The sequence below is a fragment of the Varroa destructor genome, unplaced genomic scaffold (assembly GCF_002443255.2).
Source record: "Varroa destructor unplaced genomic scaffold, Vdes_3.0 BEIS01000001.1, whole genome shotgun sequence".
NCBI classification, from domain to species: domain Eukaryota; kingdom Metazoa; phylum Arthropoda; class Arachnida; order Mesostigmata; family Varroidae; genus Varroa; species Varroa destructor.
In genome coordinates, this window is record NW_019211454.1 from 43,421,567 (window position 1) to 43,437,009 (window position 15,443).

The window sequence follows — 15,443 nt, forward strand, 5'->3', positions numbered from 1 at the left end:
TGGTGTTATACAAATAGTACATTAAAGTATAAAATGAATAAATGCACATCCTTGTATGTTTGCTCATACTTTATTTAACACACGTATGTGTTTGAACACAACTAACTTTTACATACACTTTTATATATCTAATATATTAGTATTCTTATCTCATTACGCAATAAAATTACACTAGGTATAACCTCCGATAACATATCCTGTGACTCTATTACTTTCGAATGATCTTTGAGATACAAACGATAATTTAACAATATATATCGGATAATATTAACACGAAAACAGATAGAGTCTGTTAATCCATTTGTTAATGCGCCGCGCGTTGGGGCAATTGCCAGCGTCGGAATTCTCGTTCCATGAGGCAGATCTTCGCGGCCACCAGATCGTAGTATTCTTTTCGCGAGCCGGCCTTTTCGAGCATCGAGGACTCCAGCTTCTTAGCTATTCGGGGGTTCAGGAAAACTCGAGGGATTGACGGGTATTGATCTGAGAGGAACTGGACGATCTTATCAACGAGATGTTCTCGTTGGTCGAGGGTAACGAAACTTTTCCATTCGTTAGGATCAGTTAGATCCTCGCCATTTTGCCTTTCTGGTTCGCCTGATGATGAGTCAAGTTCTGCAGAGAGTGAACGGTCCGTATTGGTCGATGGCGGTCTCCTTTCCTGGTTTTCCTAGAACCAAAACAAACAAGCGGATACAATAAGTTTGAATTATACAAAGATATTAATTAAATAAGTAAACTTCTCGATAGTTCTCGAAATCGGACGCGAATGAAGCTCTCGTCAAGCTTCGGCTGCGTCGACTTAAGGTAAATGGGTAACGATGATAAGGGTGAGGTTTCTTGATAAAACGGGCGCTCTAGCGACTAGTTATTAAACTGGAATTTTGAGTTCTTAGTAAATAAAATTAATATGACAATAGCAAACTAGCACGCCACAATCTCGATTAAATCTTTCTGTTATCTTCATATAGAGATTAATATGCAACACGTCCCTGCCTAAGTTTCATTTTTAAATATACTCAGAAACCTGTCTTCAACGTGAGCGAAACAGGGTTAAGATTTGCATATAAACCGCAAAAGTATGAATCATGCACCTGATTCGTATCCTGAGTTGGTGCAAAATACGGCAAGCCTAGACCAGCATAGACTCGCTGCATATCTGTTGACATGCTATTTTGAGCACTACCTTCACGCTCGACAACTAGCCCCCGCAGCTCAATGGGAGCTATCTGCTGAGGTGCAAGCAACCGCCTCAGTGGAGCATGGGGAGCAGGCTGGACAACCTGAATGGCGCCATGAGCAGCTAAATCCGCCTGTCCCCGGCGAGCTTGTAATTCATCTAAAAGGGGTCGCTCGCGTTGAATCCGAGACGGCAACATCGTTCTACACAAGGGACAGTTCAGATGGGTGCAGGAAAGCCAATGCGACATTATTCGGCGTGTAGTGGGACATAATGGAACCCTGCAATCTCCAGGACCCACGCACTGCGTAATGTGATCGAGCACAGTCTTCATTGTGCTGCAGTATGAAACCCCGCACTGTCCTTCCGGACGTCGGCATCTTCGGGCATGCAAGGCAAGGCATAGATGTTTCTGAAATGATCTTACAGAAAGACCATCTCCCGGCTCAAACGGATCTCCTAAAAGTATTACAAAAACGCCAGTAAAAAACGCGCGGTTACCGGTAATTCAATGAAACATTAGCGTGAACAAGTTATGTAACATATTGCTAATGATTATTTTTAGAACGGCTGCGTATTATAGAAGGAAGTGCAGCTGCTTAGAACTTTACTTGAGAATATAAATGATGGCGGCGCATACGGCAAACTGACCAGTTATTTATGATAAGACATCACATTCTTTTTTACTACAGCGGTGTTAACTTGAATATTGAGAGCCGCTGGCTAAAAATCAATTGACTACGAATCAAGCCCGCCTGTCTATCTGACTGTTGCATGCGTTTTAATAGTTAATTATCACAACTGAATATATCATATAATATACACGGCTTTCTAGATGTTTTTGTATATGAGGAAATGTCAGAAACACGAACAGTTATTATTAGCAAGAAATGTACACTATTGCCAGATTTAATTCTCGGTTAGAGAGATAACATCGCACTCGACTGTACCATCTGCGTTCTGCTGCTGACTACGGCCTTAAACTACGGATTCAACCTATTTAGTACACTAAAATAACCACACCTACATTTCCTAGTAGCTATGTTAGTTCGAGCATGTCACTCTTTACTCACTCAGGGGCATCTCCGTATGTGATCACTTGTCCAGTGCTTTCCTCGTAGCTTATTAAAAGTTTTAAGCTCCTTCTTTTTGCTTCGATTTACGGTCCATTCTTAGATTAGCTATCTACCTTGCACGAGCCCACTTCATACGGGCATAGTAGCACGGATACACATTAGGCCTTGTCGTCTTCAACACCTTCTGAAACATCTACTACAGTTGATACCGTGGTGGAAAACTTCTGGTGATGGCAGCTACCCGACGATACTTTGTTTTGACTTGTGTACTATAACAGTGCGCATCCCGCGCTTGTCGTGGCTCAGTTGGTCATTACGGATAATTCTTAAGTTTTTTCATATCTCATTTGCATGCATACAGCTCATACCGAATTGGCGTTATAAATGTTTAAAAAACTATCATCTAGTACTAAGTGTTCAGTTTTCCAGAGACTGTCACATTACAGTTACTGTACTGACATACTACCGTAGAAACTAAGTGAACGAAGTGCACAGCTGGAAATTCTCTTTGTAACACATCTGAAACACGTTTCGTTTACTCGGAATGTAATTATAATATATTGATACATGTGTACCAATAGCAAAGGTCATTTATGCCATCAAAAATACACTAAGGTCTCGTCATCATTTTTACTCATACTGACGTGCGCTATTGCTGTAGTAATCTACCTCTAATATCATCCATTTTACTATATTAATGTGTATTTGACATTTGGCGTCAATGGCGCTTTTGACGCAAAAGAAAAGGGGGCTGAGACGTAAAAATACAGCCTAAGTTCACTGTGGTTCACAACGTTCCACTTGTCCAAACAGCTGCGGGCATCGCCGTTTAACTGCCCGGGTACACATATGCCCGGTTCCGGTGCCAAACTCACCCGATCAGCCGAATGTGGAGTAGGGACTACAGGATAATGAATGGCCGAGCGCTTGTCTACCAGTCCGTGTATCGGTCCATCTGTACAGGCGCGCCTGCCAAAACAAACTATGGCGGTATATCATCGCATAATTTCGAAAATTTTAGCTGCAAAAGGCGAAAGGTGGCTACAAACAGAAGAGGCGCGAGTCGACGCTAATGTCGGCAATAGTTTGGTAGACCCATTCCTAGACTGCATGGCTGCAATATTATGCCATATGAATGCAGAGTGGGTTATATCGGATGTAGGATTCATCAAGCTTAGAATAAGTTCTGTGAGCTCTAATCTGGCTGATATTTTTAATAAGAATACAGGAGCTGACGTTTTGAAAAGTATAATATATAATGGTATATAAGTATATGGTATACAATGTAGTGTGATAAGTGTTCACAAACGCCTAGTTCTCGAGTTACTCGCTTTTACAGTTTTAATGAAGATCTTAACTTTTCTCGGATGTTCACGTAACGGTGATTTATTATCAGCGTCCTGAATCAGCTTAATTTTAAGGCATCTTAGTGTCTGTTCTGATAACTAATCTGCTGGCTAAAATATTACCGTCTTGAGACTCAACCGGTTTTATAGATCACATGACGTGCAAGTTTTGACTGAGAGAAGCTTCTGTATCCCTGTGACAAATAAAGACAAAATACGATTTGCTGCATGCTTTGTACAGAACTAGACGGGTTGACTCTGCGAATGGATTTGCAATAAATATTTGTCTTGTACACAATATTTCCATTTACAAACAGAATTAGTCGCATAAATAAATCAGCTTTGCAGTGTTACCCTGCAAAGAGTGCATTTGCATACGACTCTATGACCTTCAGATAACAGTCTTTAGGAAATTACGACCATTTATTTGTGTCCAAAATGTAGCTCTTAGTAATTCCATATTACTGGTAAATGTTTCGGTGTATTTAGTCGTGTAAATGACGCAGCGTTAGCTACTGACGCTCAAATATATCGGAAACAAAGACTAAATAACAGAAATTGCATTCCATAGCATAGTGACATTAACGTACAGATATAAATCAGTCTAAGTAAGTCAAAATATTATGTTTCCGATATAAGTACTTTCGGTATTAATAGAGTTCTTCTTAGTTGGCAACCAGTTTGAAATGCTAAATAGTGAAGTGCTCTCATGGGATAGGGCCATGCGAGTGCAAGATAATTAAAGAAGATGGGGACTTTGTAATAAAATTAAAAATTTTTTGACCAAGTGGAATCGAAACCACCCTCTAATCAACTATTTGAAACACTTCAAGCAGTTGATTAAAGGGAGAAAATGGAAAATTGTTTATGGAATATAGAACAATCTTGTCCCGCGTCAATAAGCAAACTAAGACACCAAACAGAGAATGTGTTATAGGTGGTATAAAGAATAGCGGCAAAAATATAGAATAAGGGACACATATATATCCTACCTGAACCGAAAAAGTAGACGATCATGGCTTTCAAATTACTGATTACTTAAGTATTTTGCTCAACCGAATAACGAACAGCCTTAGCACAGACGTAACAACCTTTCTATCACTAGGCTATTTTCGCAAGGCATCGAACGAACAAACTCTCTTCCCAAAATTGATTTAAGCCACAGCTGCCTTTCTTTTGCTTACCACAAGCCATGATATAGCACTATCCTAAATATAACAATTAAATACGACCATATAATGCTCTTCTCGAAATATTTTTTTATTAACAATATAATAGTAAAGAACGAATTAGTTTATATGAATGTACATACATCGTATTTACAGTTGATTGTTGAAATTGATTGTTCCTATTTGTCTCAGAAACGAGCTGATGACGTCAGTCTGCGGCATGCTTGTTTGCATTCCTTATTAGAGTGAGGGCAAAGTTTTAACGAATAATTGGACTATCGACTGGTATAAGACACTGATGGGATGATTTAGCTGTTCAGGCTGCCATATTGATTATGCAAAATGATTGGAGAGACACAATTCACGCTAACTTTTGTTTTTCTCAAAAACTTCCAGTATCATCACCAGGAATAATCTCTACCTCGTTGGATAACCGCAAACGTTTTTTGTATTCCTCAGCCTCTTTTTCCTGAAACGCAAGCCAACAAAAACAGAAATGAAGACTCCAAAACTCATTGTGTACGATTAATTCCTGGCGTTACTTTTTTGGTCCCTCCTTTTTTTTTTTTGAAAAAATTGCCTATAGAATAGTGTCTAGAATGTACCAGTTCCCATAACGAGAACGAAATGACAAAGCTACTTAGCTATATCGCCATTGAAGTACGAATCACACACAGGGGGTCGTCTTGATTTATATAAAACTATTTTGAAAGCTTGACGTAATTTTTAAGTAAGGTCAGAATTCGTGTAATATTAACCACCTCTGGGGTGTATATAGACATATATCTCCAAAACTCATTGTGTATAATTAATTCGTGGCGTTGCTTTTTTGGTCCCTCTTTTTTTATTTAAAAAAATTGCCTATAGAATAGTGCCTACAATGTACCAGTTCCCATAACGAGGACGAAATGACAAAGCTACTTAGCTATATCGCCATTGAAGTACGAATCACACACAGAGGGTCGTCTTGATTTATATAAAACTATTTTGAAAGCTTGACGTAATTTTTAAGTAAGGTCAGAATTCGTGTAATATTAACCACCTCTGGGGGTGTATATAGACATATATCTCCAAAACTCATTGTGTATAATTAATTCGTGGCGTTGCTTTTTTGGTCCCTCTTTTTTTATTTAAAAAAATTGCCTATAGAATAGTGCCTACAATGTACCAGTTCCCATAACGAGGACGAAATGACAAAGCTACTTAGCTATATCGCCATTGAAGTACGAATCACACACAGAGGGTCGTCTTGATTTATATAAAACTATTTTGAAAGCTTGACGTAATTTTTAAGTAAGGTCAGAATTCGTGTAATATTAACCACCTCTGGGGGTGTATATAGACATATATCTCCAAAACTCATTGTGTATAATTAATTCGTGGCGTTGCTTTTTTGGTCCCTCTTTTTTTATTTAAAAAAATTGCCTATAGAATAGTGCCTACAATGTACCAGTTCCCATAACGAGGACGAAATGACAAAGCTACTTAGCTATATCGCCATTGAAGTACGAATCACACACAGAGGGTCGTCTTGATTTATATAAAACTATTTTGAAAGCTTGACGTAATTTTTAAGTAAGGTCAGAATTCGTGTAATATTAACCACCTCTGGGGGTGTATATAGACATATATCTCCAAAACTCATTGTGTATAATTAATTCGTGGCGTTGCTTTTTTGGTCCCTCTTTTTTTATTTAAAAAAATTGCCTATAGAATAGTGCCTACAATGTACCAGTTCCCATAACGAGGACGAAATGACAAAGCTACTTAGCTATATCGCCATTGAAGTACGAATCACACACAGAGGGTCGTCTTGATTTATATAAAACTATTTTGAAAGCTTGACGTAATTTTTAAGTAAGGTCAGAATTCGTGTAATATTAACCACCTCTGGGGGTGTATATAGACATATATCTCCAAAACTCATTGTGTATAATTAATTCGTGGCGTTGCTTTTTTGGTCCCTCTTTTTTTATTTAAAAAAATTGCCTATAGAATAGTGCCTACAATGTACCAGTTCCCATAACGAGGACGAAATGACAAAGCTACTTAGCTATATCGCCATTGAAGTACGAATCACACACAGAGGGTCGTCTTGATTTATATAAAACTATTTTGAAAGCTTGACGTAATTTTTAAGTAAGGTCAGAATTCGTGTAATATTAACCACCTCTGGGGTGTATATAGACATATATCTCCAAAACTCATTGTGTATAATTAATTCGTGGCGTTGCTTTTTTGGTCCCTCTTTTTTTATTTGAAAAAATTGCCTATAGAATAGTGCCTACAATGTATCAGTTCCCATAACGAGGACGAAATGACAAAGCTACTTAGCTGTATCGCCATTGAAGTACGAATCACACACAGAGGGTCGCCTTGATTTATATAAAACTATTTTGAAAGCTTGACGTAATTTTTAAGTAAGGTCAGAATTCGTGTAATATTAACCACCTCTGGGGCTGTATATAGATATAGATCTACCCCCCCCCCCCCTTTCGCCACTTCAGTGATTGATTCGCGACCATGCACTATACGCTCATTATTCAATTAATTTATATACTTTATTCAGCATATGACACGTTAGTCTGCAATTCTTTTTTAAGTTTTATAACTTAATCTACATCTGATCTATCTATACCTATGCTTTGACCAAAGGAGTATACGAACAAATGCCAAATCTTTCCTGTTAGTACCTTTTCGTGTAGGGCTCGTTTATACCGCTCAGCCTCTCGTCGCATCTCTTCCAGCTGTTGCTGTAGGCTGATACGATCTTCGTCATTTGTCGAATTTACAATAATTATCTGCAGTCATTGTAATAAAAAACGATCCATATATAAATAAGACCTTTGAGTGAATCCATTCCTTGTAAATGCTTCTCAAACAAGTACGTCTTCGTTAACAAATAAACACATCGTAGTAGGTGTTCAGGGATACAAATCTCTTGTATTACGTAATCTTTACTACTGTAGTACCGGGTACAATAAAGTTCCTAAACATCCATAAGATCCCATAAAACTGACGTTATCTACTAAAATAGTTCGGAAGATCTATGTTATTTTTCTCTCAACAAACCTCTATGATGCTATCATAATACGCAACGGCATATCCCGTGCTACCGCAATACACGACATTATATCAAATAACATTTTTTCACCTTTTCGGTAGAAGCGCTCGCGTTAGCCGCAGCGTTGACGAGTGCAAGTCGCCCCATATGGCTAAGTTGTATTGTCTGACCGTTTTCAGGGGCGCTAGCAACTAGATTATCCTCGTCCTGCAAGCCTACCTCGGCGGCACGAATGCCCTGCGCCTGCGCAAGAAATTGTATGGCCGCCTCACTGACAGCCCCGCTGCCAGCGGCCTGCTCGAGCGCTTCTAGAGCCGTGAGATAGGAGCCCTTTTCATTTGTGGCAGTAGATGTGGCCGCTGCTGCAGTTGCCACTTTACGCACAGGTGTCGTTGGCGTTGGTTGCAATCTATCAACTGGAATGACTTTCTGTGGGAGAAAATTAAAAAAAAAACGATTATTAATGGCAGAGTTATTGACACTTTAAATAACTGACGTGAGAACTGCTTTAGTTTTTTTGCTTACTTCAACTTTCCTGAGCCTGTGGAAAGGATCGAATCCTGAATGGCACACTGTTCCAGCACACACAAAACCTTTTTCATGTGGCATGGACGGAAATATCGTCCAGAGCTTCAAATTCTAGCGAATAACCAAGTATCTAATTCTGTGGTTATAAGATGAAATTGGAATGGCCAAACGGACAACAAGTTAGTTACACACCCGTGAAGAAAAATAGGTCATAATGTAACCAAATGATCACAAAGGGTAAAAGAATCAGCTTACCTGTCCCGAGAGTTTAATAACCTTGTTGTTGCCCAATACTTTACGCATAACTGCAGGGTTTTCAGAAGCAGGCAGAGGACCCATCGTCACTGTGACCGGCACTTCAGTAACGGAGCTGACCTGGGGAATTGTTAGAGTCGCCTGTTTGCCACTGCCTGACGAAGGGGTAAAGATGGACGCCACCGCATTACTAACAGTGGCTGGACTTAGAAGATACTCCTGCAGCAACTCAATTATATCTTTGCGTTCACTTTGCAGCGCAATGTCCATCGGAGAAAGTTCAAATTTGGAAACCATTTCTTGTGATGCGCCGAATCGTAGTAGAGTCCGAATTACCTAGAAATATCAAAATAGCGAGTCATTTTTCGAAACAAAAAGTTCCTAATAGGAAAAAATCTTGTCTCCATTAGATTATTACGATTACTATTAGCACATTTACACTACCTTTACGATTATAATCAAGATATAGTATGCCATGCACCTCGTACTGTTGCAATACACCATTGTCCATTCACGAACCTTAGCTTGCTTTCATATCAAATCTACTTCTATCTAATAATGCGGAAACAGTAACTGGTAAGTTTGCATACATCTTATGAAAAATCTTTCAGGCATTTTTGTCTTCTTTAATTTTTGTAAGAATTAAATTGCTGCTCACATCGATGTGTCCCTTTTCGACGGCCCAGTGCAACGGTGTCATCAACAGCATGTCCCTTGCTTCCAATGATGCTCCATGCTTCACAAGCAGTTCAACTACCGCTCCATGGCCTTCGTAGGCGGCCAGATGTAATGGAGTCTTATCCACCTTAGTTCGCGCATCCCTCGAACATCCGGCTCGTAACAAAATCTGAAACAAACATAATTGTGAGAAATTAGTACTTTAGCTTTTTGGAAACTAAATAAGCATATAACTTGACAAGTCGGTTTTAATTCACCAAAGATTTATCAGATCAATGAACGGAGTACTACAAGCCTGAAAAAAAATCACAGTTCCGAAATAGGTTACCTCGCATGTTTCTACGTGTCCGCTCGCAGCTGCCATATGAAGAGGAGAGGTTCCAAGCCAATCTGCCGTAAAGGGGGCACCATTGGCCATAAGTGCACGCACCTCTTCAGTTTCCCCTATAATGAGGTGCAGCACAATTATAAGCGATATTTACGCGCAGTGCCATTAAAAAAAAGTATTTCGGAAATCAGGATTGTTTCGTTTACCCATTTATGGGTATGCCTAAGATTGTATTCATTACATTACACAATCGTTGAGCAGTAATAAGTTATTCCGTTATTCTACTACTTATGATAATTAGTTTAGACTTTTAACGCCAAGAGCCCTATTGCTTGCATAGAAAGAGTGGAGATTAGAGAAAGAAGAACACTTTCTACGAATACCAATACCATATATATCCTTATAATATAGTGGAACAGTAATAACTGAGATAAATTCTTCTGCATAAAAATGCAATATTAATGAAGATGCTACATACCGTTTCGAGCCTTTTCCAATAACTGCTTGCCGAGATCGTAAAGTGCCTGTGTGAACAATTGGCTGTCCATTCTGGCGATCTAATTACCGCGCCTCACGCTTACCTTAAGGCAGTGCCAGACAAAATATTTTGTCACAAGTTATATCAATTGAGTAACTTAGTAGATACTGTGAGCACTAAAAGAAAGCCAAATGCAAGCCCAACATTTTTATGCAATTGGAAACTGTGAAAAAAACGTACTCTGCTTATGTCTGCTATGAATGTTACACATTAAATGAAACTGTATGGAATTCGAGTTTTGTTATAAACCGCAATAACAATAACTACGAGAAGTTTCACGTAAAAACGATACACTGCAGAAAAGATCGATAGCATTTGCTATACAAGCAAGATCTGTGCCTTTAGCAATTGAAAGCGCCAGCGCATAGAATTAACGTCTGCTTTTGTTCACTTCGGATACAGTCGGTATAATTATGAAGATCAAATAAAAAACTGATGAAAAGCATAAAGACAAAGACGACTTTTTTTTTTTAATATTGAAGCGTACAAGCTACCCAGAAACGAAACTGTCAAGTTAAAAAAGACCATGTACGAGCAATATTGACGTATATTTTAAAACGATTACAGGAAGTTAATCCAAAATCTATTAATAACATATGATCCCTTCAACAGAATGGGACATAATATCCTCTCACTGCGTTTCGTGTTCGTAGGGATTTACACAATGTAGTGTGTACAATGTATGAAACATTTGTGCCTATAGCCGGCAAAGATAATCACTTCAACTATCGACACCGTTCCAAGATTCACAAATAATTTACGTAACGCTATCACTAATCGCTAATGACTTTCATTGCAATCACAGACACGTACACATTTTCCTTTTGAATGTTAGAAGCAAAAATAAAACGTACGTAATATATTGGTCACTTACGACGGACGCAAAGCGACTACGACTGGTGGTATTGAATGGCAGTTACGGATAGTCCCTGCTTACAATGTTCCATTTGGAATCGGCGCCCATTCTGGGGACCCGCTCACGCAGAACACATGTGAGTGCTTCGTAGTAGTACAATGGGCTGGAACTGCCCAGTTAAGCCGAAGCTGATCGCTCGAAATGACACTTCCACTATTTGCTATCCTATTGCTAATTTACGATACCAACTACGTCGAATTTATTGCAGGTTTCTGATCGACAAGTGAACTCAACCTCCCGAATACTTTCCTGTTCGAGCATCAGAAACATCACAACTGTATAGTCAATGTCTGGGTTAAATGTAGCAGGCATCCAACATAAAGCAAGTATAAGACGCGAGAATGAGCACTGGAGGCCTTCATGATCACAACAATAACCCCGCTACGTACAATAACAAACACTTTACGGGTCTTGTTATGGCTTCGATTTGCCGTCAGCTCAAATGGAATCGAGATAAGATCAGTCAGTCACAGATGAATATTAAGCTCGTTCTAGACTGCACAGGGTTACGCTATATCAATATGTAATGGCGCCAATCTGAAAACCGATAGTAACATTGTAGCCTCGAAAAACCGCAGTTTTCGTTAGGCGCACTCTGATTGAGAACGTTAAATCAGATCTCGTTCTGTTCTGTCACAATCACAGTTCAATGATTTTTCTAATCTTACAAATCAAGTGTTCAAGCGAAGTTTTTAATCAGGTTCACAAATGAATGAAGCTTATCTGCGAGCTTCGGGAAAGTAAGCTAGCGTTTTATCTGATTGGGCAATGAGAGTTTGGGAGGAGAGCTTGATAAGTTGGAATATTTTGCAAAAATAGTCAGAACAAAGCATATTTTTCCCCTTCCAGAGGCTAGGTTTTTAGCACAAGAGATTTGAATAAGGCTAGCAGTACAAAAGCAACAAAAATGACCAACGAGCTAGGAGGTAGGAAGAAACGCCATCAATGGCCGCACAGGAAACCAATGGACACATTTATCTTTAAGGACCAGTTCTTCGTCTGCTTACCGCTTAGCTATGTTTTATTTCTCTTTTTACTGCAGTTCACTATCAACTTTGATAATGTAATGTAATAATATAGAACGTTTGATGGGAAGTCGATCGAGGTAGGAAGGCATTCGATGATAATAAAAAATTTCAAACGGTGTGTTTGCAATAGCTTTTTTGTTTTTCGAGGGGCAAGACGTTAAATAAATGCACTATTGGGGTCCGTGCCGGTCTAGATTCGAGCCTGTCCAACCCAAAAAAAAGTACCTCTTGGCCGGATTGGGCTGATTTTTTTATGGTTAGCTAAAGCTTCATTATGGAAAGAGCTCTGCGGAAGATGGAACTGCTTAGGCAAATACTTTTGCTCTTGGCGTTTTTCTTTGTTGAGCGTAATGTTAATTGGGTTGATCGTAAATCGGGCGCAGTAATTTCTTTTTTATAATCCGTCGCACATAGTTGGCCGCTATTTGATGTTACCTTTATTATAAATATAATTAGCTTTTTACCTCTGCACAAACAAAACGTGTTTAATAATGAAACGCTTTTTATTCTAAAACTACATTTTGTAGCCCAAACGTTGAAAGGACAGCGTTGTGACTTGTGAGGCAACCGCACTCGACTTGGTTTTTGCAGGTCAGAAAAGAATAAATCGCACCTCTCAGCTAAACAGCGTAAATGTCAATATTTTTGCTGATAATCGAGCCCGCTAAACTTGTTTATAAAAAATATAGTTTTTCACTAACTTATCCCCGTATCATTATTATGGAAGGTAAATTTTCGCCAATTCATTGGTTGTAAAGGAAAAAAAATTAATTACCCGTTTCCAAAGCTTTTAAAATAATGTTTTGCGGTAGTCCTGCAATGAAACTTTTAATCAAGACATCCTTTACCAGGGTATATTATCCGACTAAAAAGATAGCACTCATCTGTGCAGCTTTCGTCGTGCTCTAGCCTTTTCTATTAATGCAATATTAGGCGACGGGTTTGTCCTTTTGCAAGCGAAGATCTTTGTTTCTGCATGGACCTTCGCAATCAGATCTTCGGTCAAAAATAAATAGTCAAAAAATAGTATCAAGTCAGTAAAAAGTAATGCTTTAAAGGAGATCTTGCACGATGCCATGATAAATCGCTGCATCTCCAAAGTAATTACGTCACAATGCAGATGAAGACTGAGCATATTTTTAGGTTCAGTATGGAGCGTATCAGCGCAGTCTATCACATATAAACTAACGACAAGTAGTTTACTCGTTGAGCACACCGTATGTACTGGAACGTCGCACGCTACAGAAAATCACTACATATAATATATTCACAATTCTTAGAGCCAGATGATCTGCGTATTCCGTACGTATACCATACGTTAACTTAAATAAAAACAAAAACAAAAGACAACTCATATGATCAGAAACCATTTATGTGTACGGCTACTTAACAATCAAATGATAATGAATAGTTATTGAAAGGTATTACAAAATATGTATGTCTACATCTTAAAGCTACACAATTAATTCCAATACTTGAATATAACTGTGGGAAGTTTCTTTTTAAATGTACTTTTTTCACTAGACTTCATACAATTAAGAAGCGTAATTAATAAAACTATTTAATGTCTAATACAGTACGGATTTGTGGAACTGATAGTCATCATTCGTTGATTAATTTAACTTATACATCACCGACGTAACAGGTCGACGCAACAAGGTCATTACAAAAACATAGCAATTTAACTTACCGAATGCCCTGTGCTACTGGTGCTTCTTGCTAGTACATGATCCATCGTTGGATGTAACGGTACGCCTTTTTTACTCTATTTCGCCAACTATGACTTTACCGCGCAGAATTCACCAGGAGACTAGCAAGGCTGTTACATTACATGTGATTTGTAACTAATAACCGATGTCCAAACCTCAAAATCTAAAACAAGGATACGGCCTTATACGGGCATAAACCAACGATAATACAGTAAAAACACAGAATAATCCAAAAAGCCAATTTGGTGCCCTTCAGAGTATTTTGATAACGTGCAACCAAGGAAAATGAATAAATATAATAAACTACTAGCTCCATTAAGTGAATAATGATCATTTGTAGCAAAGTAATAAATCTCGTATTGCGTATATAACTGTTTACATAGTAACGAAATACAAGGCTGACGTGTTTCTACCTTTCGAAACGTTTGTGGAGAGTTTCTTCCTTGCGGATTTCGATTTTTAATTAAACTGCGGTTTGAATTTAGAGAACGCATTTGTAAACCGACTGCTACTTAAGCTGCCGGGTCATCAACTTCATGCTTATGTGCAAGTGATAAGCCGGAAGATTTCTTGTGTTCTTTGCAGTGCTTGACATTTCCCTTGATGAATGTGGCTTGACGCGCTCGCTGCTGCTGAGTTCAAGACTTAAGTTCATGTGACATAACGAAGGCCGCGAGTCGTTTGGGTCGTTCCTAATGCGGATTTAGATCCAATAACTATTGGAGGACCTCCCCAAAGACCCCCCAGTTTGGTACAAACGTCACATAATCGACAAAAGTCTTGCAGGCTGTCACCGATCAGTTTCCTTCTGTCCAACCGCACTGTTCTTTTTCTACTGTCCTCTTAAAGGATAAAAACAAAGTAAAATGACTATTCATACAGTATTTTCTATAGAACACATTTCTTGGCAATTTTTTTATAGATGAATGGCAGCTGTAGCTTTCCTTTTTCCTTTGGAATCATCTTCCGAATGCACTCGGCCTACCCTGTGATAACATTCCTCAGGACGTTTATTGAAAACCAAGATCAAAAGAAAAATCAGATGTTTTCCTTTCTTTATATTCTACACTGTAATAAGACCTGACCATATAGGCCTTGCTATTCTTTAATGTCTGTATGTATTCACTGACCTCGTTAAAGCTGAATAAGACGTCAACGAAGCCTAGCAGAAATGTAACCATTCTGTTTCCATTTCTTGGGCATCAGGGGCTCAAAGTGAACCCGACAGGTCAGAAAGAAAGGAAACAACCGTAAAACATGTGCAGTCAGACACCTTTTAGCCCCGTTTGCGTGCATCGTTGTTCTTTTCGAAGGGTGGAAATTTTTTGTTTGTTTTAGAGCGCCAACAACTTCTCCCCGTGATAGGTCAGTGGGTAACGCATTTGTATGCTCTTCTTAGGGACATGTTCTGGTTAGGTTCGAATCCGGGCATAGATATACTGCGTTTCGCACTAAGAGCCAGACGTCTGAAGAAAAGCCTTGGCGATACCGGGCGTAAAACTGAAAATACCAAGAGTGTGGTAACAGTCTTGTCTAAAACAATGCAATAGGTAACACGATTGAAAACTAATGTCTAAGGAGGAATTTCTATTGTCGTAGCGTATGTGATAAGACCACGGCTCTATATA

At 38.9% G+C, this 15,443-nt stretch overlaps 2 protein-coding genes across 9 annotated transcripts; both read right to left on the bottom strand.

The window, feature by feature from the left end:
* Nucleotides 1-51: 51 nt before the first annotated feature.
* LOC111242891 (histone acetyltransferase p300-like) lies at nt 52-3,286 on the bottom strand. 6 transcript variants are annotated; one of them, XM_022787818.2, is made up of 4 exons: nt 3,132-3,286; nt 2,254-2,440; nt 1,095-1,639; nt 52-670 (listed from the first exon to the last, which is right to left on the bottom strand). In XM_022787818.2, the coding sequence occupies exons 2-4, from the start codon at nt 2,261-2,263 to the stop codon at nt 305-307; spliced, it is 921 nt and encodes a 306-aa protein (XP_022643553.1). In that variant the 5' UTR covers nt 2,264-2,440; nt 3,132-3,286; the 3' UTR covers nt 52-304. The 6 variants fall into 6 exon arrangements, with proteins under 6 accessions (XP_022643553.1, XP_022643555.1, XP_022643556.1 ...); XM_022787820.2 differs by having other exon boundaries at nt 2,254-2,449; nt 3,132-3,277; XM_022787821.2 differs by having other exon boundaries at nt 2,254-2,437; nt 3,132-3,272.
* A 1,552-nt stretch (nt 3,287-4,838) lies between these two features.
* On the bottom strand, nt 4,839-11,449 carry LOC111242889 (uncharacterized). Of its 3 annotated transcripts, none has more exons than XM_022787813.2 (8): nt 11,017-11,449; nt 10,103-10,205; nt 9,625-9,740; nt 9,277-9,465; nt 8,619-8,954; nt 7,926-8,264; nt 7,465-7,572; nt 4,839-5,240 (listed from the first exon to the last, which is right to left on the bottom strand). In XM_022787813.2, the coding sequence occupies exons 2-8, from the start codon at nt 10,170-10,172 to the stop codon at nt 5,154-5,156; spliced, it is 1,245 nt and encodes a 414-aa protein (XP_022643548.1). In that variant the 5' UTR covers nt 10,173-10,205; nt 11,017-11,449; the 3' UTR covers nt 4,839-5,153. The 3 variants fall into 3 exon arrangements, with proteins under 3 accessions (XP_022643548.1, XP_022643547.1, XP_086830874.1); XM_022787812.2 differs by having other exon boundaries at nt 11,037-11,448; XM_086974748.1 differs by lacking the exon at nt 11,017-11,449 and adding an exon at nt 10,798-10,967.
* Nucleotides 11,450-15,443: the final 3,994 nt, after the last annotated feature.

Bases quoted from the DNA above. Each gene is read 5' to 3' on its own strand.
- LOC111242891 (XM_022787818.2), bottom strand. The intron at 671-1,094 runs GTGCATGATTCA...TTTTGGTTCTAG, and splicing joins CAACTCAGGATACGAATCAG to GAAAACCAGGAAAGGAGACC.
- LOC111242889 (XM_022787813.2), bottom strand. From the start codon at position 10,172: ATGGACAGCCAATTGTTCACACAGGCACTTTACGATCTCGGCAAGCAG. The intron at 8,955-9,276 runs GTGAGCAGCAAT...TGATATTTCTAG, and splicing joins TCGAAAAGGGACACATCGAT to GTAATTCGGACTCTACTACG. The intron at 7,573-7,925 runs GTGAAAAAATGT...CAATGACTGCAG, and splicing joins CGAGCGCTTCTACCGAAAAG to ATAATTATTGTAAATTCGAC.